The sequence below is a fragment of the Labrus mixtus genome, chromosome 6, assembly GCF_963584025.1.
Source record: "Labrus mixtus chromosome 6, fLabMix1.1, whole genome shotgun sequence".
NCBI lineage: Eukaryota > Metazoa > Chordata > Actinopteri > Labriformes > Labridae > Labrus > Labrus mixtus.
This window is the reverse complement of record NC_083617.1, coordinates 6,838,835-6,863,198: the sequence shown is the minus strand read 5'-3', so window position 1 is coordinate 6,863,198 and position 24,364 is coordinate 6,838,835. Positions and strand designations below refer to the sequence as shown.

Sequence of the window (24,364 nt, the reverse complement as noted above, 5' to 3'; positions counted from 1 at the left end):
AAACATTTTCATAAACCTTATTAATGAAGCTCTCAGGCTGGGGTTAATCTAAATGTTGTACAAATTGGAAAAAAAAAACTACAGAGAATCATCACTCTATCTTGTAAAAGCTCAATTATTTGCTCCTTCTACTTCATAGTAATTGCAGCTTTAATCATACCGCTGCTGCTGCAGTTTTACCTCCCATGATTGGACTACAAATGAATCTATGGATCATCAAACTCAAATTTAATTTGTACTATCCCCCGAAGGCTTTGATTTAATTTAAGTGCTGATTGGAGCCTTTCATTTATGTCTGATGCGAAAAATAATAAATGGATGCATGAACTTGTTTTCAGGGATTTGCGTCTATGAACACATCGTTCGGTTTAGAAGATGATGAAACAACATGTTTACATGCTTTTTCTTCTTCTTCTTCTTCTTCTTCTGCAGTCACTCAGACACAGGGAGCTTTTCAAATCCTCATTTAGGTGCTATGAAACATCTTGTTGTTTAAAAAGGTCATCCACCACAAGGTTTGCCTGATTTTATTTGAGCTAGTAGGTCATATTACTGTGAAATCTCCAAATAAGAGTTTTCTTCTCTAACCTTTATTTATAATCAAACTCTGTCTGTTACACTTATGAAGAGCTACACAGCATTTAATCCCTAAATTAAAGTTCTGTTCATCTTAGTTTTCAACCAGCTCGCACAAGTCTTCTTCTTCTGATGTTTTAATTAATGTTCAGTGTCACATGAGTGAGGCATTTAAAACATGTGCTTTGAATCTGTTTGGATGACAGAAATGCAGTAAAGTCATTAAGATTTTTGAATTATCATCGCTGTCTCCCATGATCCTCTGTGAAAATATGCACCTTGTTTATTTATAGTGTCTTTCCCCCTGAGACCCCGTTGGTTTAACAACTTCTAACTATGAAGGACAAGTTTGAATAAGCAACTCAGGAAGATTTCAAGGGCAGGCCGTCCTGTTTAAGATTTCAAAAACAGCTCTACAAATAAGATAGATATTCCAACATGAAGTCAGAGCGCTAAGTTAACATCTAAATAAGATGATTCTGATAAAGTCTCGTGTTGTTGTCACACATTAACCGAAGGACAGAACAGCTGCAGCAAGCTGAAGGATGGTTCAGATGCAGAAGGACACACTAGGTCACAAATCTGCTCTGTGAAAAAACAGTTTCATGGTTTGTGGGGAAAACAGACGAGGACTGATCTCCGAGATTCCTCTCACGTTCCGGCTGAAAGGTAGAAAACATGCACAGCGGTTGTTGATCAGCGACAATCTTTATTTACAGTAGTTTTCACAACAGCGGCAAGAAATGTTCAGAACCTGTCGATCACATTCAGCGAACAGAGCATATAAAGTGCTGTGTAACAGAGACATAAAACACAATCTACTGAAGAGCTCAGAGCAGTTCATAGTATAAAAAACAATCATTAGAAATCATGAAGTAAATCAGTCATTTTTTACAGGAACATAACTTAAAGAAAACTTGTAATACAGTCTCAGTTGTAATAAAATCGTCTAAGTTGCATTGTCTTGTTGACGGTAGTGATATGCTGGCGTCAGTTGTACTGATCATTAAAAAAACATTTTCATGTCATGATTCATGGCAGAAATTGTGCTTTGATTTCAAATATAGTGCAAGTATAATAAAGAAGTAATCTCAAAGTGTTTCCCCACCCGAAGAAGTTGCAAAATCACAAAAATGAACCCGACAAAGGCAACCGCCTGTTGGCACAGAAACACAGCTGCTGCTTTTTCTGAGCAATGCACACCAACGTGACTTTACATAACCGCGTAATTATGATCAATTCTCCACTAAATCAGCTTTGCAGGATGAAATGTGAGGCGTAATTCTCAGATTCCAGCAGCAGCTCAGTTCAAATATTAAATACATACACAATCTGAAGGTAATAAAACGACCAATGAAATGATAAGAAACAATCCCTGCAGATTCCCTTATGCCCTGTGTTCCCCTGAGGTCCTTTGAAATATGCTGAGTGTGTCGTGAATGAAATGTTTGGTAGAGATGTTCCACGAGTGACAATATGCCACATCTGCGCATGAGTGCTCCATGGGTTTTTTTTTTTTGGTTTTTTGTGCCACATTTGTGCCTGCAGTCTTCTAAAGCTGTTTGGCCCAATGTGCCGCGCTCTCAGGTGAATTTCATCTGGGCCCGGGGGATGGAGTGCATGTGTAAGTCCTCTCTGGAGGTTGAAAAAAAAACCAACAACAGTTAAAAGCAGGTCATCACAGCATAATTAATAAGTCATGCGAATAAATACTGCATGCATGGACCAAGTGTATAAATAGATGTAGTGGACAGGAGCGTCTCCAGAGTTTTTTTACAGGGGTGGAACAACTAGAGAACTGAGTTATCTGAATACACACAAATACACATCTGAATATGTATTCACCATTTCCATCTCCAACAATCATATCTACTTTAAATACTAACAGAAAAAGCACATGACAGAGTGGCATCCTGTACATCTTCTGTACTTAATTGACATTCAAACATGTCACAATCTGAAGTATGAACAATAAAAATGGTGATGCATGTTATGATGACATAAAGGCTAACATCAGCTTGTTAGACAAACAAAAAGTCAGTTTTTAACCCTGGGGTGGCCAATAACATTTTATGAGAGGGGGGGTGTGTGTGTGGGTGGGATGCCACCCCCTGGACATTTCCATGAGTCAAATTGAAAACCAAACAAAAGGATTTTTTTTTCCGACAACAGAATGCCACACAAGCTACTTACAGCCTGTTGCAAAAGCCCAATAAGTTGTTTCCAATATAAGTCCTTCCTCTGAATGGGGCAATTATAGCCATCATAATTTAGCATTACAGGGTGGCACTTTGGGTGGCCAATCAGATTTCAGGGTGAGTCCATGCCACCCCAGGCAACTCTCCTTGGACACGTCACTGCATGTAGAGTAGATATTCATTTTATGTTCATTTTAAAACGGAGATGGTAAATAAAAGTTTTTCTTTAAGGACTCAAAAAGTAGATGGATCTCTTAAAGTCACAGTGCAGAGTTAAAAAAAAAAAAAAAAGGAATATCTGCTACAATAAAATGCAACAAAAGCTGCTAGCGGCCAGTTGCAATAGCTCAGGAAGTTGAACATTATGCTGCATTCATGTGGTGTCGGATACCTCGTAAAAAACGAGTTTCCGAGTTGCAAAATGCACATGAACACCTGCTACAGTAGGAACAACTACTACGGAAACTCGGAAAAGATTTATGTGCCCGACTTACCGACTTGACGTCAAAATCGTCATCACCTGGGGGGCAAAATATGTTTTGTAAATGTTAAAATACTTTTGATTAATTCACGTATTGTCACCCTTGGCACGCCCCTGGTGTTGGATGCATGTTTGTAGTTTTTGTGTGTGTGTGTGTGTGTGTGTGTGTGTGTGTGTGTGTGTGTGTGTGTGTGTGTGTGTGTGTGTGCTACTTACTCAAAGACATCAGAGTACTTCATTTTCCGGTAGTACTTTGCCAGCTTGATAGAGAAGATGATGCTGGGGATGAAGAAGATCATGCACCAGCCCAGACTGAACCAGAAGGCGTTCTAAAGAGAGAGATTATGGGTGAATACTTTGACATACTGTCACATGAACGAGCTTCACGTCTGCTGCAGGTGGAGCAAACAACACATGATCCTCACCAGAGACTCCACCAAGTTCAAGCAGAGGAGACTCTCAGCAGAGTCCACAGCGTCCGCCACCAGCCCACAGCGGCCCAAATGTAGTGTGATCTGAGAGATGATACACACAGATCAATAACAGATCAGTGCAAAAAGATGAATTCAAATGTGTTTATGAACGTTAAGACTTTATCTGCTTTGAGCACATGGTTTGTTAAAACAGTAAAGATCTGAACAGGCTTTACCGTGAGGTTGGCCCAGTCAGCATAAACAGTGAAGTAGCCCAGCTGACAGTCCACAAACGTTCTGCTCTCCTGAGAACGAGAGAGAGAGAGAGAGAGAGAGAGAGAGAGAGAGAGAGAGAGAGAGTAAATTCCACACATTTTCTCGCTGCTTTACAGTGGGAAGTCATGAGGAATCAGTGGAATGTGTAGCCATCTCAGCAAGTTGGAATCTGGGTAAATCCTCTGAAGTGACCCTTTAATAATCACACCAGAGTTGTGATTAGATGAGGCAAGGCAAGTTGGAAAGTTTATTTACACAGCCGTGTTTAAGGAAAAGACTGGTCATATCCTATTTGTCTCTTTTGTCAACAAATCCTGAAAACACAGAAATCATGACTTCATCTGGTGACTGTGCTGGAAACAGACATAAACAGCTTTTCTCTTCATCCAATAAACCTCTCAAAAGACATTTAAAATGCAAACTGAGCAACACTGTTACACTGGAGACATATTCTTTAATGTCATTAAACACAGATACTCCTGCGTTAACATTTAACACACACATGTGGTGCTACACGTTTATCAAACCAATATTTAAAGGTTTCTATTTTGGGGCTTTTTTGAGTTTGTTTTTAGAGTTAGGAACGTGAACAGAGCTGGAAATCACGGTGAGAGAGTGGGGGAATGACAAGCTGGAAAGGAGCCACTGGTCAGACCCCGAACCCGGGCCGCCCGCTTGGAGGACAATCCAATAATTAAAATAGTCCCCAACAAATTCAAAGTGTACCACTTTTTGGATCACACATTTGCCAAAAACTACAATACAGGAGTTACAGGAAATCTTATTTTCATTATAACATGAATCTTTATATTTATAAGATGTTTCTTAAGAGTATTCAGAAGTTATCGATGGACAAACTCGTTGTAAGTTTGGGTCTATTTATGGAATTTGTTGACATAATAAAATATGAAACTAAAACCGTACCCTTTAAAAAGTAGATCATTCATGATGAAAAGCGGGTTAATGTGTTTGATATTTAAAGGGTTAAAGGGTTAGGTGTCGTGAGAGTCTTATAGGACATAAAATTCTTATTGTAGTGATCTATGTTCTGCGTCTGTGTTTTCTGTAGTTTGGACCCTGTGAATGGTTAGCTGAGCGTTATCAGATGACCTTATGCACACAGGAAGTTCACAGAAATGTATTTCTGCCTTAGAGGAAGACACAGGAGATGTTTTCTGTGGGAAACGGGCATTTTGTTTTTTTCATTGATTATATCAGTTTTGCACCACATAAAGGTAACTTCAGTTGTATTCATACTGTAAGTTTTTTAGGCTGCTTGTGTGTATTTTTTGTTTGACATGTAAGCGATGAGTGAGCAGATTTTATTTGATTTTATTTGGCTCAGTCTTCTCTGCTGTAGGTCAGTGGGGTAATTATGAGGGTGTAGAAGGATCTTTTGTTTTGTCTGTTCGATGGTTGGGCATCATTTGAAGCCCATTCCTTCAGGTGTTTACCTCCTCTGTCTCCTCCTTTGTTCCCACAGAAAGCTAATAAAATTTGTGTTTCTCTCATTAATTGTTTATATTACTGCTGTCAAGCTGTTTGAAATAATGATCTAATTTATTACAGACTTTGTGATAAATTAATTGCAACTAAAAGCATTTATATCATACTGTGAGAAGCATCACAGGCTGACTTAATGATTTACTCTATTTGAGGTTAGTTATTTTTAACTTCTTAACATCTGAATTTGACTTTAATCTTCACCTTATTAAGAGTACATTATAAACTACTTAGATCAGATATAGGAGAGGTAGAGAGTGAGGGCAGATTGACCTCTCAATGACTGGTCTCAGATGATTTTGATCTTCCTGATGGATAAAATAATAATACATGTAAAAGCCAATTAAATGTTAAATTGTATTTGTTGTGATCGTTGGAGCAACAATCACTGGACACGAGATGGATGTTAGAAGCATTAAGACTCAAAGGGTCTCCTGTAGGCCTCTCTGCTCCACTGAACAGACGTATCTAAAGTCAACATGAACTGAGATTGGAGTAAAAATGTTATCTATGATACCAATGAGCACATTTCATATACAAACAGCTCTCCCATACAAACTGGGCAGTCCCACCTCCCCTCGCCGCCTCTGGCTAAGTGACTGACGGACCACAGGCATTAACAGACCACATGGAGCCCTTCTTTCTTTCCTTTTTCTCTCTTCCAACTCATGTGACTCCCGGCTCTACTCACGGTCTTGACGATCTGTGTCGTATTTGTGTCGAGGAAGTCTTGTGCTGCTCCCACGTTGCTCAGCACCTCCCCCACCGTTCCCTGGGAGAGCCCAAGAGGAGAGAAATTAACTCCAGAAAAAAAAAAAGAGAGAAAAAAATGATCGATCTTTATTCTCGGCAGTTCCAGGTGTTAGTCGGGGGACTCACATCGATTTTCTCTGCGATGGATCGAAGGCCCGCGATGGTTGAGTTGAGCTTTTCCTGAGGGCAGAATCATTAGATGTGTTGAGTTTAAATTCAGATGTATAGCCAACATGGGGGGGAAAAAGGAGATGGCAGCAGAGATACTCACCATTTGAGGGATGATGTCTGTTTCTATGTCAGCCTGGATCTGCCTCAAGTCTCTGGCCTGATTCTGAAGCTCTTTTTTAACACCATCATTCGACTAGAAACCAGAAATCAATGATTCAAAGAAAGAATGAGCCGCAGAAGACAAAATTAACTTAGTTATAAATCATGTGAAATGCTTTACGTGCAGAAAAACAGTTAGAATACCAACAAGAAATTGTGTGTTATATCAGTGTCTCGTGACTCACTTGAATGGTGGCGAGCTGGTCGAGTTTATCAGCCGTTGTGTTTAGATTGATCCTAGAAATGTTATTTAACTGGGAATGACGAGAAGGGAAACGTTAGGAAAACAGGTACAAGAGTAAATCTGGACGAAGATACAGAAACATTAATAAAGCCCACCTGCTGTGTGATGTCAACTGAGGCAAGGTCTTTGGTCTTGTCGGAGAAGCTGCTGAGCTGGTTTTTAACTTCAGGGCTCAGCAGGGTGAACGACGACAGAGGGATGTCTGTACTCTCAAAGAACTGCTCGATCTGATCTGTGTACTGTGTGAGACACAAGGAGAGAGGGTGATAGATAGATACAAGGGTTTTAGTAAAGGTTTGTAGACACTAAGGGAAATAGTTTTTTGTTTTTTTTAATCTATTATTATAAATGGAGAGAGAGATGTCAATAAGCTCACTTTGGACACGTTGAGCAGGTCTTCCAGGTCTATGAGCTCATTCAGGTGGAGCGTTGTCCACAGAGGTTTGTTCGCCGCACAGTCTCTGAAAACATGAACAAACACCAAGTGGAACTTATTTCTACAGATTCTGATCATAGTGACGTTTTATAAATACTGCTAACTTCAGACCTGCAGCATATCTGAAGGCAGGTCATTAATATGTCTTTCACTATTCATCGACAGACAGAAAGACAGCCGAGTCTGTCGTTCAACCTCTCAAATAAAAGGTATTATTATTATTATCTCAGGGAATAAATGAACTCAATGAAGGCAGAAACTGTGCTACAAAAGAAAATCAAAGAAAAGTTTGTTTTAAACATTTTTGACAAACATTTAGGACAAAAGAAAAACGTTCAACTGTTAACAAAATAATTCACATCTTAAAAATCAAACATTTCATTCCCTCACCCGTGACCACATCGCCCCCCCATCCTTCAAAACCTCCTCTGGCTCCTTATCCCTTCCAACTTCCAACTTTTTATTATCACTTACAAAGCCCTTCATAACCTTAAAAACTTACATTCACTTTTCTGGGTGGGCAAGGTCATTATAGGTAATTCTAAGAAAATAAACTAAGCTACATTTAATGGAGACTTCTTGTGTATGTAGGAATTGGCATCACATACCTGTAGATATCTGAGATATTGATTTCAGATTTCAATCCCAAACTTGCACCCAAATCCAGCCCTGGAATTAAACCTGGAGTATCGATGAGCTGTGAAGAGAAGAGGCAATGATCTGATATGAACACATCGACATCTCACAGTGTTTTATTGATCTTGAAGGATGTCCCCTGTGAGATTTGGTTGGAGTTTCTTGTTTTATTTTGTGAGGACCAAAATAATAACTTATGGGGATCCTGTGGCGTGCAAACACAGAATGCGTGCAGGTCGTGTATGTTCTTGTGTTGTTACCTGTAGCAGTTGTCCGTCGTTCCAGGGCCGACAGACGAGCGTGTAAACATTCCCACCCACCAGGAACAGCACCAGAACCAGAATCATGAACAGCCAGGAGAAGAGGAAGCTGAAACCTGCACCCCTGAAAAACCACCACATCAAAGTTAAGCTTCAAACATTTGCTCTTGAAGTGGATTCATTGAGATAATCGTTCATTAATGTCGTATCTGAATTATTGGAAAAATAATTCTGCATGACTGAAAATTCAAGTCAAACTTGAAGTAAAAAAAAACCCACTGAAACATTGCAGCCTAAATTAGACAGACAGACAGACAGACAGTAAATCATGGACAAACATATGTACATATACGGCTTGTGGACTAAAAATCAATTTTGCAGCTCATTTGTAATTTTTGTAATCTATCGTATTTTAAATAACTGTTGCAGTCAGCGTAGACTGAACTTTATTCTAGTTCTGAAATATGAAATACATGAGCCCTTTTAAAATGTTTTCGTCCATGCTGTTGCCACATTCATATTTCATTATATTTTACCTAAATCTTTGTGAACACAGACAGAAGAGGACTTAGAACTTGGGAAATGTACCCTTGAATGCAGCATAAGACTATAAGAACCACAATAACAATCCAGCACTCACATCATGAGGAAGGTGCCTGCACAATCGGCGGTACCCGAGCGTTTTGTTGGGTCTTTGTTGGGACTCAGACCCGAGGGGCCGAGGACCAGACCCAGGAGGTTACACACCACCACCAGGAGGACCAGGCAGCACAGGGCCACACACACTCCCCACCTGGAGAGGAATACACACACTATTACTACCACTTTCAATTGCATTGATCGTGAGCGTTTGCATGTCCGCGACCATGGATTGTATACAAAGACGGACAACATGAGAGCTTTCCAAAAGTGAAGCCAATATGGAGCCCTCTCTTCTGATCGGCTGCAGTATGGCTACGCCTTCTTTATGTTAACAGACAGAACATGGGTCAAACTATAAACTAACAATGCATGTCAAATAAATGTTTCTCAAACATGGTTTCTGGTTCTGGTGCCAGATGCTAAAGAAAAGAAGTATAACGCCACGTTTGACAGCGCCGCTGATAAATGCACCTCCTTCGGCGCTGTGTGCAACAGATTAGACTAATAAAGGAGGCGAGAGACGAAAGCTGACACACGTCATTTAACTTTTCATAACTGTTAGCATCTGCTTCAAATCAACACAAGGTTCTATTCTGCTGTGGACTGAACCGACCTGAGGCGTCTTTGTTGTTTTATCTGTACGTTAAACGTGTGCTTTGGTTAGCATTAGCACTGGACATCATTACTGGGGCTCCACCAGCAGAGCAATTACATCACCAGCACAATGTGTCAGCAACCGTTGCTGGGGTATTTTGGCTTCATTTTTGCACATGAGGAGGAAACAGCAGAGACATGTCATCCATCTTCATGCAGAGTCAGCGGTCCAGTCTTCTCACCTGATACGCTCGCCTTTCTCGACTTGCGGCGTGAGCCTGTCGATGTCTCTCTGCAGCCCGTCCAGGGTCGTCGATATGTCGTTCAAAGCAGACAGAGGAAGGTCACCAGTGATCTGTGATATTTGTGCTTCTATGTTGTCCAACAGCTGCTTGCTGTCTGAAAAGACACACACATATAAGTTTCAGTACTTGTCTTTAAAATGTATTTTATTCAGCTCAATAGTTAAACTCAAAAACTGGTATTTTAAAGTGAAATAAAGCTCTGAAGATTTGAATCTCTCACTTTGAACTACATCCTTGGTGCCATTTGTCACTCTCTGAGGGATGCTGTCAAAATAATCCTCCACCTGTAACGAAGAAGAGCGGCACATTTATTAACAACTTATCATATAAATAGTTTTGAAGATAAAGTGTTTACTCATCGTACTCATTTTGAATTATCTCTTTTCTAATTAAAACAAAAAGCAGCTTTGTTGCATTGAGCCAATGATTTGTTTTTGATTACACGCATTAACTTCCCTTCAAAATGTGAGGCTAATTGACAAGAAACAGATTATCTGTGTGCTGATTTATTATCTCTGGTTAAAAGTTGTTCATGCTTTTTACTCTATCTGTTCACAGATTAAGATTTTGTAACACTGCAGTCATTATGTTGCGCAGACTGATTGCTTGTTTTGCTTGATTTGGTCTATCAGATGTCACCGACCTCCTCGATTTTGGATGTGAGATTTATTTTGACGACTTCATCCACTGCAGACTGGAGCTCATTCAAGCTGGGAAACTGTGGAGAGAAAGCAGAGACGCGCACACACGTGCAAACATTGTGACCAGGAATCACATGTAATCTCTTGCTACGCTTCAAACCAGCAGAAGGGGGCGCCAGACTTCAGCACAAAAAAAAAAAAAGCACTAGAGAGTTTTCATTCACGTCAGGTCCACAAGTAAATGAGTTGATATCCAAGAATTCTGAATGATGTTTTTTTATTTGAATGATGTGGATTATGTAATAACATCCTTGAGAAACAGCTAATTTAAATCTGATGAGAGACGAGAAGAGGAGAGAGAGAGAGTGTATGTGTCAGAGTCAGACGAGTGTGGGAGGAATAGAGAAGAACAGATGGGCGGAGGACAAATCAGCCGTCCAGACAAAGCCAGAAATGAGGAGCTATCATCGTGTGTCACACTGTCCCAGCCTGCGTCACAGCTGAGTCTCATTGCATAAATTGTTCTTTCTGAAGCTTCTCGCCCAGAAAAAGAGATGAACCCTAATAGTCTCTCCTCCAGTAGGTTTGTAACCTGAGCGGTCAAAACCTCAATTCCTCATTTGCATAACACACCTGACAGGAGAGGCTGTTCAAACCATCCTCGTTGGAATTTGTTTACGTGAAATGAAACGCATCCATTCAGGTAGAACGCAGGAGAAGAAAAACACACACACACACACACACACACACAAGGTCACTCAGACTCAGTACTTACAGTGATGGTCATGTCCAGTGTGTCGAGTCTCTGTAGCTCGGGCAGCAGGTTCTGACAGCCGACGCAGTTGGGGTTGGATAAAGTTTGATTGATGCGATTGCGAACAGCAGTGACATTGGCCTGGAGGCGATCCACGCTGGACTGCAGCTGGGCCAAAGATGAGCTCAGCTTGTTTAGTTGGACGCCTGTGTTTTCAGTATCTACACACACACACACACACACACACACACACACACACACAAACAAACAAGTGCTCGTCAGTTAATGCCAAAGTTTTAATAAATATCATAAGTTCAAGATAATCACCCATGACCCTTTTCTATGCACACTGGCTTTGAATTCAAAAGCCCCAGTGAGAAGTTTTTAACTGTTTATGACTAAAATACTGAAATTGATTTAATCTCTGTATGACCTACGAAAGCAAACAAGGCCATCACATAGCTAACCTCTGCCGCAGGGTAGTTCTCAGATGAGATGATTTACTGTTTCCACAGTGATTATTCAAATGAGTGATACATTTGCCTACTAAAAAAAAAAAGCAGGAAGAGATTTTATTTGTCAGATAACACGACCAACACAACATGTACAGGACAAGATCAGCAAAGAGATAAGTTACATCCCTTTGTCCACAAGGGGCGCCAAAACCCGGACACAAACCAAAAGTTCATCACGGTTAAACTGAATGCAAACACAGCACTGGGAGGATAGAAGAACATTAATTTTTATGGGGAAAAGCCCAGCAACTCGTCAGGAGGAACAGGAAATATTCTGTGCTCTACGTGACTGTAAAAGGCTGCGTTAAGAAACATGTTGTTAAATGATTTATCAGCACTGAATTTGTCATTGCAGACAGCAAAAGAAAAAAAAAGGATTTCACTGGAAACTTCTAGACTCACTTACGTAACCCAAATGACTAACATTTACACAAACACTTGTTGACAAGGGTTTCAACCTGCATTAGTTCATGTTTTGTGTTTTTGCAATTTTTAACATCATTTCCTGGTTTATGTTGTGTTTTTGTATTCACCCTTGTCTTCCTCATGTTCCTGCCTCGTGTGTCTCGTTGTTCCCTGATTGCCTGTGTATGTAATCCCAGTGTGTTCTCCCTCTTGTTTCCAGTTCGTAGTGTTTGTTATAGTACCTTTGTCCCAGCATTTTTCATATTAGATCCTAGTGATATGACTATCGCTATCCTTTTTGACCTTGCCTTTGCCTAGCCCTCTGGATTTGTTTGTTGTTGCTAAACCGTGTACCGAACCCCCGCCCGGATTAAAGTCACTGATTTTTGAACATTCCCTCTGAGTCTGCTCTTGCGCCATTTACTGTGCGTCTTTGTGTCACTTACTGTATATTGTCATCAATGAGTACACATTGCAAGGGCGTTAATTAGAGCTGTGCTCAAACAATAGATGTGGCAATATATATTGTCATGTGCTCCTTGCAAACACATGTAGCGATCAATCCTGCAGTTTGTCAAGTTCTCCAAGAGCCACAGAAGTCACATACACACAACGGGCAAAAAACAAGTTTTTACAGCAGAAATTAACATGTTTAGAACCTGATACAAATAACGTGATTAGTTATTGTCATCACTGGCACACAATGAACTGTGAATTTTCTTTTAACGGCTCTGTTTTGATTTTGAAAACGATACATGTTATCCTTAGTTAGGCGTGTAGCTGACATGATTGACAGATGGGCATGATGTAACGGTTGGTCAAGCGGCTTAAAACCCGCCCTCAGCCTGTCGTTAGGTTGACTGAAAGTTAGACTGAGACAGGATGTCCAGCATGGCGGCTGCTGCCGATGAGCCTCCGGAGCCCCCTGTAGTAACACATGGCTGACGTCACTCAGGCTTCAAACATATAATAATATTTAAAGTCTATGCTATCAATGCAGATGTTACAGAATGGATGTGGCTGCAAAGCTGTGATGACAGTTTGGAAGACAATTGCCCAATGGTGCAGTTCACAGACACATCATGTCTGATGAAGGGCGGGAGGCCCGATACGTTACACGTGAGAGTCCATTAAACTTCATTTATTGGAGCTACTTCTGGTGTGTGGACTCAGTACTTTTTTCTATCTTTGATGTATTTTGGTCCAGCACCCAGCACTTTAACCTTCTCGGATGTGGATGCTTTTTTTTTTTTTTACTTTTTTGCAGTTCACAATAACACCTTAGCCATAGCTCTGTATGAATATTCAAATATTTTAATGTATTTCTAGGATCTCTGAGGACCTAAATTAAAGTTGTAGGATCCTTAAGCCTCTCTATTCTCAACAATAAAGAACAGCTGTTGTAGTGAATTCTGTGTAGGACATGGTCATTATCCAAAATCAATGTATATCACCATCTGTATATCGTGGCCTCTGTATCGTGACGCATATTGTATCCTGGGGCTGTGGGAAATACCCAGCCCTAGAGTTCATTCAAAAAACAGAAGTAGTAAAGCCTGGTAGTACATTGTACTTAACTGAATTAAAGTAAGTATAACTATTATTTTATGAGTTTTTTTTCCAGCATGTCTCCCATATTAAATTAAATCCTAGACTGGCTTTTTGTCCCTGGATGACTTTGTAGATAATTGGAGCTCAGCATAAGTTCAAACAGGAACACTGTTTTTATATTCTCACACATTCAACTTAGCCACTACCTCTCTTCCACTCCCTCCGCTTCCCTGCTCTGGTGATCAGCTGATTCTGGGTGTTTACTCTTCAAGTAATTTAAATAAACAAATTCTGCAACCATTCATCCTGCTGCTGTCACCGTTGTAGTGATCCCATCACTGGTTTAAATACTGTTGGACTTTTCACTGCTTTTTGTTGCTGTTATGTCATCAAACACAAAACCTGTAAATGTATATCAAAAACATGCTTCAAACTAATTGAATGTTTCCATGTCAGCGTGAGGAATAAAACAAACTATAAACTCTCGTTGTGTGCTCATGAGCAGGTCTCCGCCTGTGTGATTACAGAGCTCCTGTCAAATATGCACGCAAGCGTCCACATGCTCACACAGAAACAGGACGGAGCATGCAGGTGCATCGTACCTTCGTCCAGAAGTCTGACTGAGCTCAGCGCAGGCTCCAGCGGTCCTGCGAACTGCTCCTGGATTTCTTTTCCCAGCTTAGGGCCTATAGCTGATTCAAAGAGATGAAAAGGCGTGAAAGGGTTAAAGACGTGTCGAGAACAGACTCTATGATGCATCAGTTACATCGAACAAAAGCCATCCCTCATTAGTTCCTGTTCTTACTATCTAGGTTCCTGGTGACCTCCTGTATGGTTTTGTAGCTTTCATTCACCACGTGGTACACTTCCTGGGGAGAGACAAGGAAACGGGACTTTGTTTCAAAGTGTGCACATAAGATATTACACACAGTTTGTCAAGGGCTGTTTAGAGGAGCTAATCCTACAGATCAGCTTTTGCACAATGAAGAGAAACAAACAGAGCCCTGTCTTTCCCTGCAACCTTTTCTCTCTCTGTTGTATCTTGAGATAAGTGTATTGACACTGCAGGGTACAGAGCTGGTCGTTAATCAGCAGACTGACAGAAGAGTTGTTTGTATCTCACGCAAATGCTGTTGACTCAGAGCACATTGACGGCAGAGGATCAGAACTAAATGTGACAATCCTAAAGAGATCGGCGTATTTATGAATCAAACATGAAAGAATAAACAGATGTTTAGGAATATGTTAACTAGTTGGGATGAGGTCGTAAATCCATGCGGTAGGAAACCCGATATTTAATGGTGATATCGTATTTATTTAAGGGGGCGAGTAAGGATCATTGTTTTAAAATAACATGAACATTACATGAAAAACATTTATTTTAAGAAGTTTTCCTTTGAGGATGAAATGTGCAGTTAAAAAAAAACAAAAAACTTTCTAATACATCACACATCCAAATGTGTTTGAAATCCCAAAATATTTTATCATGTTAGTATTAATTTGTCTTTGATGATTCCAACCCCAATTCACTTTTATTCATAAATGCTGCAACATGCCAGACCAGACCTTTGGATTTTTGAAACCAGACCTTTGGATTTTTTTTATATGTTATAATACATTTATTATATAATTTTATTTTTAAACACATGATAATAAAAAGCAAGTAGTCGTTTGTAGGTTAACAAGGATACAGAATAGTATCACAGTTCTATGAATGGCAATATTGTATCAGATGCCAGTCACTGCTTTTTTATTATTTAAAGGTATAATAGGAAACATTCTGAATATCAATATAGAAAAAAATCGATATACTCTGTAAATATATTGTGGAGTAAGACTACCTAAAAAGAGAGTGAAGTCTAACTCCCACTGGGTTTGTTGTTCTCAGCTCTGTGTTCACACTGAGGGGAAGGCTCTTTCTTCAGTGTGTTTATGTTTCACTCAGAGGCTCAAACATGTCCTCTTCATGTCCAACCGTTAGCCCTGCCACCCAACGCGTGTGGGACTGAGGGATGGAGCAGGTGTGACAAAGTTTTCCTTTGAAGACAATTTGCCGTTTGAATGAGTGATTAAATCGCAATACATCACACATCCCAGAATGTCCACAAGCTAAAAAATATAGCATACATCTATTACATAAATATAATATGATAATATACAGTATGTCCGTACTGATGCTGTTTAGTAGACAGCAGGTTCACTCTCACCTGAGGCACAGCAGTGAGGAAGATGTTGATGTTTTCTAAAGTGTTGCTGATCTCCTCTGTAGTCTCGTCCACAGTTACTTTGAGGCCTTCATTACTTTTGAACATGCATATATTCCCAGCACTAAACACACACACACACACACACCCACACGAGAGAGACACACAAACAGTGGTTATATTTGAGACCTGAATAGAACGTCTATCAGAGGGAGAAGCAGACAGGCAGCGAGGCGTGCACATTCAAGCTGTCTTTTTTTGGGACGCTAATTTCAGATAGCCCGTCATTATGCTGTGTAGAAACACACACGAGAGCACACACACTCACAGGATTATGACTGTGGTGATGAAGGTGCTCCAGTAGAGAGATCTCCTGCGACAGTGAATGGAGGACGTCTGCTTCTGATACATCTTCCCACCACAGTTTCCACAGCAGCGACAGCACGCCAGGAAGAAACCAACTATGGGCATGAGGACGATGTACAGGACGCCGATGGCTGCACACACCAGGAATCCGACTTCATACACCAGGGCCTGAGCACACACACACACACACACACACACACACACACACACACACACACACACACAAATAATATGTATAATTTACAACTTTAATGTCAATTCCAAAGCCATGATTGCAGCACAGCGGCAGGTCTTTGCGGTCGGTCGTGACGTCAAACACAGTGAGACGACACTAAACTATTGTTTCACTTTAATGTGGTGACAGTCTACAATCAGAGAGGCCGAGAGAGTCACTCCAGTCGACATGGACCCTGAAAACACAAGGCCGCTCTTACGTTAAACACTCTCAGATTACCAGCTCGAGTAGTCATGAGAAGGGTGTGTCTCTTTTTTTCCCCCCACCACACACGCAGAACTTCATACCAACATCCTACAACAGATGATAAACAAGAAAAAAAAAAGATTGCTTACTTCCTTGGCAAGGTCTTGATTTGACAACACTTGGTTCATATCCTGGACTACGTTCAGGATCAGATCTAGAAAGAAATCGGAGAAATAAACGTGCTACTGAAATAAGACAAAGGGTAGCAGCAAGAAGAGGACAGGTATAATTACAATCCTTCAAAGTGAGCCTCTGTCCCAGTTGACCATGTGGATAATGTGTCCTGTGCTCCATACAAACACTCAAATCTCTCTTATTGTAACACTGGAAATGTGACACCTCCATCTCGTGGTTGCCAGGAAACCAGGACAGCTTTCAGGGTGAGAATGGATTTTTTTCGCGCACACAAGACAAAGCCTTTTACGGCCCCACTGGACCAAGCTATTGTTCACTAAACACAGGCATGTAACTGAAATACATGTTTAAGTTCTCTTTACGAGAGTGTGTTTTGTCCCTCTCGTCATCCATCTGTAACAGCAGATTGTGATCTGAACTGCATGAACTTCCCTCTCTTACTTGGATCAGCTGTGTGTGACTTTAAAATGTTTTAATAACTTTGACATAAATCTCTCGGTGGAGTCTCTGCGAGTCACAGCGAAGTGTGAACAAATATTGCGCGAAGCTGTGAGCTGCATGAATGTGTGGTGAGGATTTTTGAAGGTTTCAGAGTTCCTGGACTTTCCTGGTAATCTTGTGAAACAAATTGTAGGAAAAGTCTAAATGTCGTTGTTTCAATTCTTCCCTACAGAGGCCCTAAACGGACATGGATCCACACATTTTATTTGACTGAACTTTTCCTGCGATAACAAGTCATGTATGGGTGTTGGCTTCATTAACCTCATTAGTGTGGCCAATAGCAGCATGGCATGTCATGTTCAGGCCTATCTCAGTGACCAGCCTATTGTTTGTTTTTTTTAGTTCACCAGAAAATGATCCTGAAATCAAAAGAAAACAAGCTTGAACTGTTAACTTGAGCTAATGAGTTACATGGGCTTGAGCTTGTTTAGCGCTGTTCTAGTCTTCTGACTACTCAAAGAGCTTTTATACCGCAGGTCACACCTACACATTCACACACTGATGGTGGAGGCTGCTGTGTAAAGTGACCATCAGAAGAAACTAATCCCATGAAAACGCCACCGAGGATGCAGCGGGAGTAACTTGTGGTTAAGTTTCTGGTGGCTGTTAGATCTGGGGATCGAACCCCTGATCAATCCGGTTGAGAAACGATCAACTCTACCGCTGACCCACAGCCGTCCCATCATTCATCCATTATAATAGGAAAACCATCTGTGTTATTCCGAGACAACGCAAAAAATAAGAGAAAATCTAAATAAAATAACTACAGTGAACTACAATCAAAGGAAAAGCAGCGTCGTTATCTCAACATAATGAGATAAATAAGTCGAGAAAAAACCCGTTATCAGTGGAAAATGGTGTGAATAAAATATATGAATGCATATCCTCTTAGAGATCCATACTTCAAAAATCTGAAATGACTCACTGACTTACATAAATACATTTACAAAAATGGCATTTTGAGCTGCCAGATGATTATTCTACATTTCAGCAGAGGGCGGTTCGGTTGGCATGTATCCTCTACCGACGCAGCTTGTTCAGAATGAACCCTTGTTTTGACTGCCGTGCAAAACACATTTATTATTTACCTACCAACATTTATAACCTCAGGCTTGACGGCTTATTCAAAAGCCGAAACCCCACTGTTTACAGAAAGCCATGAAGCCATTTGCCTTATCATAGAGGACAGCTTGTTGACACATGTTGACATAGGATTGAAACATAACTCCGTCTATGCGTCATTAAGCGCCCGTTGCTTATAGATCCCTATTGTATCCGACGTATCCAAGACAATGATCACAGAGTGCAATGATTCTGACCTGGGCAAAGGTTGTTTTGCATGTTTGTGTGCCCATTTGTTCCAGTTTGAAATCAATCCCGAGCAGGAAGAATGAAAAATACAGAAGAGTTTATGAAGCGATTATAACATGACCACGCCACAAGAATGGACAAAAGACCACAGGTGTGACAAAAGTTTCAGTTACAGGACCTTGAGACCGGCCTTGAGACATCAGCGCGGCACTTGTGTGAAGAAGTTAAAGTTTGACTTGGGAGAAGAGAAGCATTTCCATTAACTTACTGATTAACCAGTCCAGTCGTCTTTCTGTTTGGACATCATTAACTTAGGGGCAGATGTTCCACTTTAAAAAGATGTGTCACCTCTGCCATTTAAAGGAAGTATTACTTAACAGATGGTGTGAAACCCAAAAGATTTCAACATGGTGTAACCTGGTGAGCTAAAGCCTTACAGACAGACAAACTATGAGGATGTAAGATGACACTGACCTTTAGGGAAGGGGTTAGGCTGCACTGTGTTCAGAAACGACTGGACAAACGCGGACAGAAAGCCACCGGAGTCTCCCTCTGCTGTTTCATGGTACTGGTTCTCAGGGAGGCTCTGCTGGGGCAAGGCTGCTCGACACGCGGCCTGTGGAGGGATGGATTGAGCCAGGCTGAGACCCAGCAGTAGCGCTCCTACTGCGGCCCTGAATGCTCCAGTGCTGCCCTGCTGCCACCTCACATTGACACATAACCCCATGTCTGCAGGGGGGGGGGGGGGGAGACTTGGCAGGACAAAACTGGCCCTGTAGAGTGATCACCTCATCACCAAAACTTTGCCTTGACGCGTCTGGAAACAGGACATAAAAAGAGAACACAATGACACACTCGTGCAAGGCTGAAGATTGAAGAAACCCACAGGCAGAGTCACAGAAAAAAAAACAGTCTTGGTGCGGTTTGTTGTACAACGTGAGTGGAAATAAACAGATGACATTTTGAGAATGAAACAGAAAATGTAACAGAAACACCTGTTTAGTTCGTGAGAGAAAAAACAGTGGCCTTTTCTTTTACACCTCCACACACTTACACAACTCGTCCTGTTGTGGCGTAAAGGAGGTTCTAATATTGTTTTTAAAATCATACGACTCGTAGAAATATAGAAAATTAGAAATAAACTCAATGTAGTTTCATGTGGCGTCAGCTTTGTCTTCATAGTAAACACACAGAAACGCTGCATCCACATCAGACACCTGCATCACCCCTATCTATATCCAAAACTCTGCTCTCACTCTCAAGATAGAGGACAGTAAAACATTTATCAGAACAGGAGCAGTAAGCAAATGAGTTTACAAGGGTAAGGCAGTGAACTAACTGAACATGTCTACTTCCTCTTTGCGGATAGAGTTAACTGTCCTCCTCTTTTGTTTTTAAAGAGACTTATAGATGACATGATGTTTGCCTGAGGATATTTACTGAACATACTGGAGCTCTGAAAACTGTCTCAGTTCCTTGTTGACAAAAACGTACTCGTGTGAGAGCGTGAGCGGGAAAGCAGATAAAGTAAAAAGAAATGATCTCTCTTTTCTATCAGTCTACTCACCTTCCTTGGCTGGGCAGTGAAGGACCGTCTCGCTGCTCTGATCTCCAGCTATTCAGCAAGGGGTGTGTGTGTGTGTGTGTGTGTGTGTGTGTGTGTGTGACTCTCACAGTCCCGCAGAAACCTGATACACTCCGCTCTGGATGACAAGTTGTAGTTGACTGTGCGCTCGCCTGGAGAACACTGGTAGTAAGACAAAAGGGAGGGAGGGAGAGAGAGAGAGAGAGAGAGAGAGAGAGAGGAGGCCAGAGGAGGAGGGAGGGAGGGAGGGTCTTACAGAGAGAAACAAGGAGAGAGGGAGGGAGTGACGTGGGAAAGAGGAGCGAGAGCGAGAAGAGCATGCAGGGTTACCTTCACACAAATGGGATTTTCCCCACCTTGTTTCCTGGAGGCTAGACTTTGCCAGAGGGGGAACCAGGGGGGGTTGTAGAGCAACATGTACCAGGTGTAAGTTAAATTGTTGCACAAGTTTCCATCATTTTATGAGAAGAGAACAGGGGGGGGGGGGGGGGGGGATTTCAAGTAACTTTGTACAGAACTGTTGACACAACGTGAATAAGAAATGTGCATTAAAAAAGCTGATTTTTGAGTCTAAGTGCATCAGCCCACATCTGCAATGTTGTTGTCTCCAAACAAGCAACGACACAGCCCAAGTGCAGGATTAAGATTGATGGGAAAGATACACTCGGGGACTGGAGTTTTGGTCAACACACAACATCTAAATGTTGCCAAGAAATACTCAGTAGGACTATTTCAGCTGCCATACTTGGCAAATTATAAGAAATAAAATTGTCCCCATGTTTGTGAAAAAGGAACGCACAGTGCCTTGGATATGGATTCTCCCCCTTTAAGCTTTTCCTTATGTTTTCATGCTGCAGATACAGTTTAAAGGGCTTGTTTGCAATAGAATTATACAAAATACTCCATGATTTTAAAGTGGTATACAAGGCCATTATACAGTAAATTATTCTAAATTATTCACCCATTATTATGAAAAGCTTTTAGTCTTTAGGTGTGAAACCTCTTACTATGATCAGGTGCAACCAATTGCCCCCCCAGGTTAGCTTTAGCATCCAACACATGTCTGCTGTTTGGACAGCTCTTGTTTATCAAACAGTAAAAAAACACAAACATAATATACATAAGTGTCTACATCATTTCCATGTTGTTGCACTAAAATGCAGAAAAGTCAAAGAGAGGCGTGTATGTTTAAAGTATAGTAAGATTATACCTCTGAAGCTGTATACAGCAAGACAACGTTTCAACTACAGCTCTGCAGGCTGAATTTTACCTGAACTACTTTCAGAAGAAGAGAAGCCACACAATGAGGAAACAGAACTACTCACCTATAATACAGCTTCTGCAGATGCCACACTTTGATGAGGGAGAAAATAAACTGTGACAAATGTCTAGCTTCTGATTTTGGTCCACAGTTTGCACGGCACTGTGATGCTCTCCTTTCACTGCATTTGCATGAAAAAGAACAGGATTGTACAATATGCATGAATCTTAATGTTCATCATGTGTAAACTCTGCCGATGCAAATGAAGTGGAGGAGTTGTATTCACGCGTCGTCGCTCCTTTCTTGGGTGTCTTTATCAGGTGCGCAGTCACTTGATATTCACTCGTCCCCCTGATTCAACTTAACACACACAAGTCATCAATTACAGGATGATCCTTTAATCTGGTAGCAGAGCACTTATCTTGTGGCTTTAGCATGTGATGACTTAGCGAGGCCTTGTAGTGCCCTAACTTTGTGATTATCCCCAATGAGCAGCTCACAATCATGTTGGATCAAAGTGTACTCCAGTGAGGGGAACGAGGCATTACACGAACACTATGGTGACTCCCACTGGCTGGCTGTTTTTCTCTCTGTTAAATGACTCACTCTCATTTTGGTCTAATTGAAGTCGAGTTACTTTTGTAGTTGAATTACAGTCATATTCCCTCAATGGCTTCCAAACAGTAGACATTTCAAGCTGACCAAGATGGCGGGAGGGACATTCTTCTGTATGACACAATTTACAATAAAGAAGACTTTGACTTGACTTTGTGAGCTAGAAGGAAACTGTTGCAAGGGATTCCCCGCCACATTTTCATCTGAAGTCACATTAAGGGTATGCCTCTTCATTGTACTCAGTGGTGATTAGAGTCTGTTTCGGGTCCCAGGCAAAAATCAACTAGAGGGCCCTCCAACCAGCGGTCATTACCATTATGTCTGCCAGCGTCCAGAAACGTACTCCTTTTTTCTCTCCTACAGACGGAGAATTCCACTTAACTTCTCTTTGGTGATTTTCATTGACAAACTTTGGTTTCACAGCAATGAAGCATGCAACGCTTAGTAGGGCCACAAGAGTCACTGCTGTCAGATGGGGCCCCCTTAGGGAGGTTTCCTACTGTTATTGCAAAATGTGTACATTTTAGGCAACTGCTTTGGTTTAAGTTTAAGTTTACTGGTCTGGGGCCCCCCCCAAGAAGTTGCCTGCCTTGCCTGTTGACAAGCAGCGCCTCTGATTGTACTGCTGTACTTTTTGATCCAGGCTCTGTTTTCCAAAATGATCAACAAAATAAAACACAATGGATAGTGAAAAACGACTACAGGCAGTATTTCCCAGCAAAACAAGTTCGACCTATTTGCCAATCCATTAGCTACCATCAGACAATAGCTAACATTGGCACTCGCCCACCTTCCAGCTAACATTACCTACGGAAAGTCTTGCACAACAGAATCGAGGACGTTCAACTCTCAAATTTCAAAGTACATGTTGAACACAACCATTAAAACCTGCAAATACAAAAACACTGGACCTTTCCAATTGTCCCATGTTATCAATCTGTAGACGTGGTTTACTTGCTAACATGAGCTGTAGATTGGCAGCTAATAGATTAGAACACCAATTTACACTGCATTTTCTTTTCAGTTGCTGATAAATGCAGAAACAGTTAATTTGGTCTAATTTGTTAATAAAGTTGATCTTCATACTACAAGTTTTGCTGGAGCATTTTGACCTCTTCAAGCCTTTCACTCCTCATGCACCTTGTCTATTGGTGAAGTTGTGCCAGGGTTAGGGTTAGGGTTAGGGGTTAGGGTCTCGCTATGCTTCAAATGCAGAAACAGTGAAATCAAATTGATTCATTACATTTGTTAATACTTTTTAAATTATTACAGTGTGAGCAGAGTTCTAATTAGGTTAGGGAATTAAGGTTGAGCCTCTGACGGGTCAATTTGAGAACCCATTTGACGGGGGCTTTTGGCCTCTTGAGGGTGACAGCCACAAATTCTGGGCACAGATTTCTGGATTCAAGACTTCATCTTCGAGGCGCTGTACAATCTATCAGTCTAACTAGCAGTTTGAGACGAGGGAATAGAGTTGGATATTACTGTATGCACATATGTTTGAATGAAGGTTATTCAAAAGGCACTTTTTTATCCAACAACAGCAGTTAGAATTGAAGGTTGGTCAGTCAGGGACTTTATGTAACCCTCCTGGCTCATTCCAGTATTGCAAAGTGTTATGCTCCTTTGCTATCTTTAAAGCTGGCTATTCACGTAGCCTTTAACCAAATCCTTCATTGTGTTAGGGTGTAATACAACCCAGAATCCAAACAGTCCAATCTTGTCCCTCACCTTTACATCCCCCCCCCTCATAGGCCAAAGGCTCACTCCCCTTTTAACCCCTAGTTTCAGGTTGAATTGAAACACGAGAACCTACTTTCTATCATGTGTTGTTGACTCTGCTCTTCGTCTCCATTGTGTCTGTTGTTGCAGTGGCATACATCTAAGACGCTAGTTTCACTAAATCTGTAAAGAAAACGAGACATCTAGCTCTTCCTTCAACAGCTATCTGTAACAATGGCCATCTATTCCAAACTCAACTATTGTCACAATTTCTGTCATCAGTTATCGTTCCAATTTTCTTCCTCGCCAACCGTCATAGCTGTGCCATCTACATCACTTCTGCCCAGCCAAGAATGAATAATGAGTAACTTGCTCAAAACAATGAATTGCTTCTTTTACCAAGTTTGTGTTGAGTGAGAATCAATAGTTGCTCCAAATTACAATTTAAACTTTTGATTCTTCAATTAGAAACTGCTAAGATTTTTGTCTACTTTGTAAAGTACAACTTGTCTTCATTTTGGAGCCTTGCTTTCTTTCTTTCCAGCAACATTTTCCAGCTCCTCCTGGGGGATCATGAGGCATTCCCACGCCAGAAGGGCTGTTTCCCCATGTTTACTAGAGAAATGTCAGTCATTTGTTTTTTGTTTATTTAAGAGGCTCTTAAAAGTGC

At 41.1% G+C, this 24,364-nt stretch overlaps 1 protein-coding gene across 3 annotated transcripts in view; it reads right to left on the bottom strand.

Moving 5' to 3' along the window:
• prom2 (prominin 2) overlaps positions 1-20,266 on the bottom strand; it is a 173,796-nt gene extending 153,530 nt beyond the window's left edge. The window contains exons 1-24 of one of the 3 annotated variants that reach the window (XM_061039736.1): positions 20,079-20,266; positions 18,986-19,328; positions 16,654-16,718; positions 16,046-16,251; positions 15,721-15,841; positions 14,319-14,382; positions 14,116-14,205; positions 11,064-11,263; positions 10,291-10,365; positions 9,868-9,931; positions 9,585-9,741; positions 8,747-8,899; positions 8,107-8,230; positions 7,819-7,907; positions 7,151-7,235; positions 6,870-7,013; positions 6,716-6,784; positions 6,472-6,564; positions 6,327-6,380; positions 6,139-6,219; positions 3,905-3,973; positions 3,681-3,770; positions 3,472-3,584; positions 2,158-2,211 (exon numbers count right to left, since the gene is read on the bottom strand). In XM_061039736.1, coding sequence (XP_060895719.1) covers positions 2,160-2,211; positions 3,472-3,584; positions 3,681-3,770; positions 3,905-3,973; positions 6,139-6,219; positions 6,327-6,380; positions 6,472-6,564; positions 6,716-6,784; positions 6,870-7,013; positions 7,151-7,235; positions 7,819-7,907; positions 8,107-8,230; positions 8,747-8,899; positions 9,585-9,741; positions 9,868-9,931; positions 10,291-10,365; positions 11,064-11,263; positions 14,116-14,205; positions 14,319-14,382; positions 15,721-15,841; positions 16,046-16,251; positions 16,654-16,718; positions 18,986-19,238 — 2,511 coding nt within the window. In that variant the 5' untranslated portion in view covers positions 19,239-19,328; positions 20,079-20,266 and the 3' untranslated portion in view covers positions 2,158-2,159. Of the gene's footprint in view, positions 1-1,265; positions 2,212-3,471; positions 3,585-3,680; positions 3,771-3,904; positions 3,974-6,138; positions 6,220-6,326; positions 6,381-6,471; positions 6,565-6,715; positions 6,785-6,869; positions 7,014-7,150; positions 7,236-7,818; positions 7,908-8,106; positions 8,231-8,746; positions 8,900-9,584; positions 9,742-9,867; positions 9,932-10,290; positions 10,366-11,063; positions 11,264-14,115; positions 14,206-14,318; positions 14,383-15,720; positions 15,842-16,045; positions 16,252-16,653; positions 16,719-18,985; positions 19,329-20,078 lie in introns of those variants that run through there. The other 2 variants (XM_061039735.1, XM_061039734.1) reach the window with 2 other exon arrangements.
• Between the last annotated feature and the right edge of the window lie 4,098 nt (positions 20,267-24,364).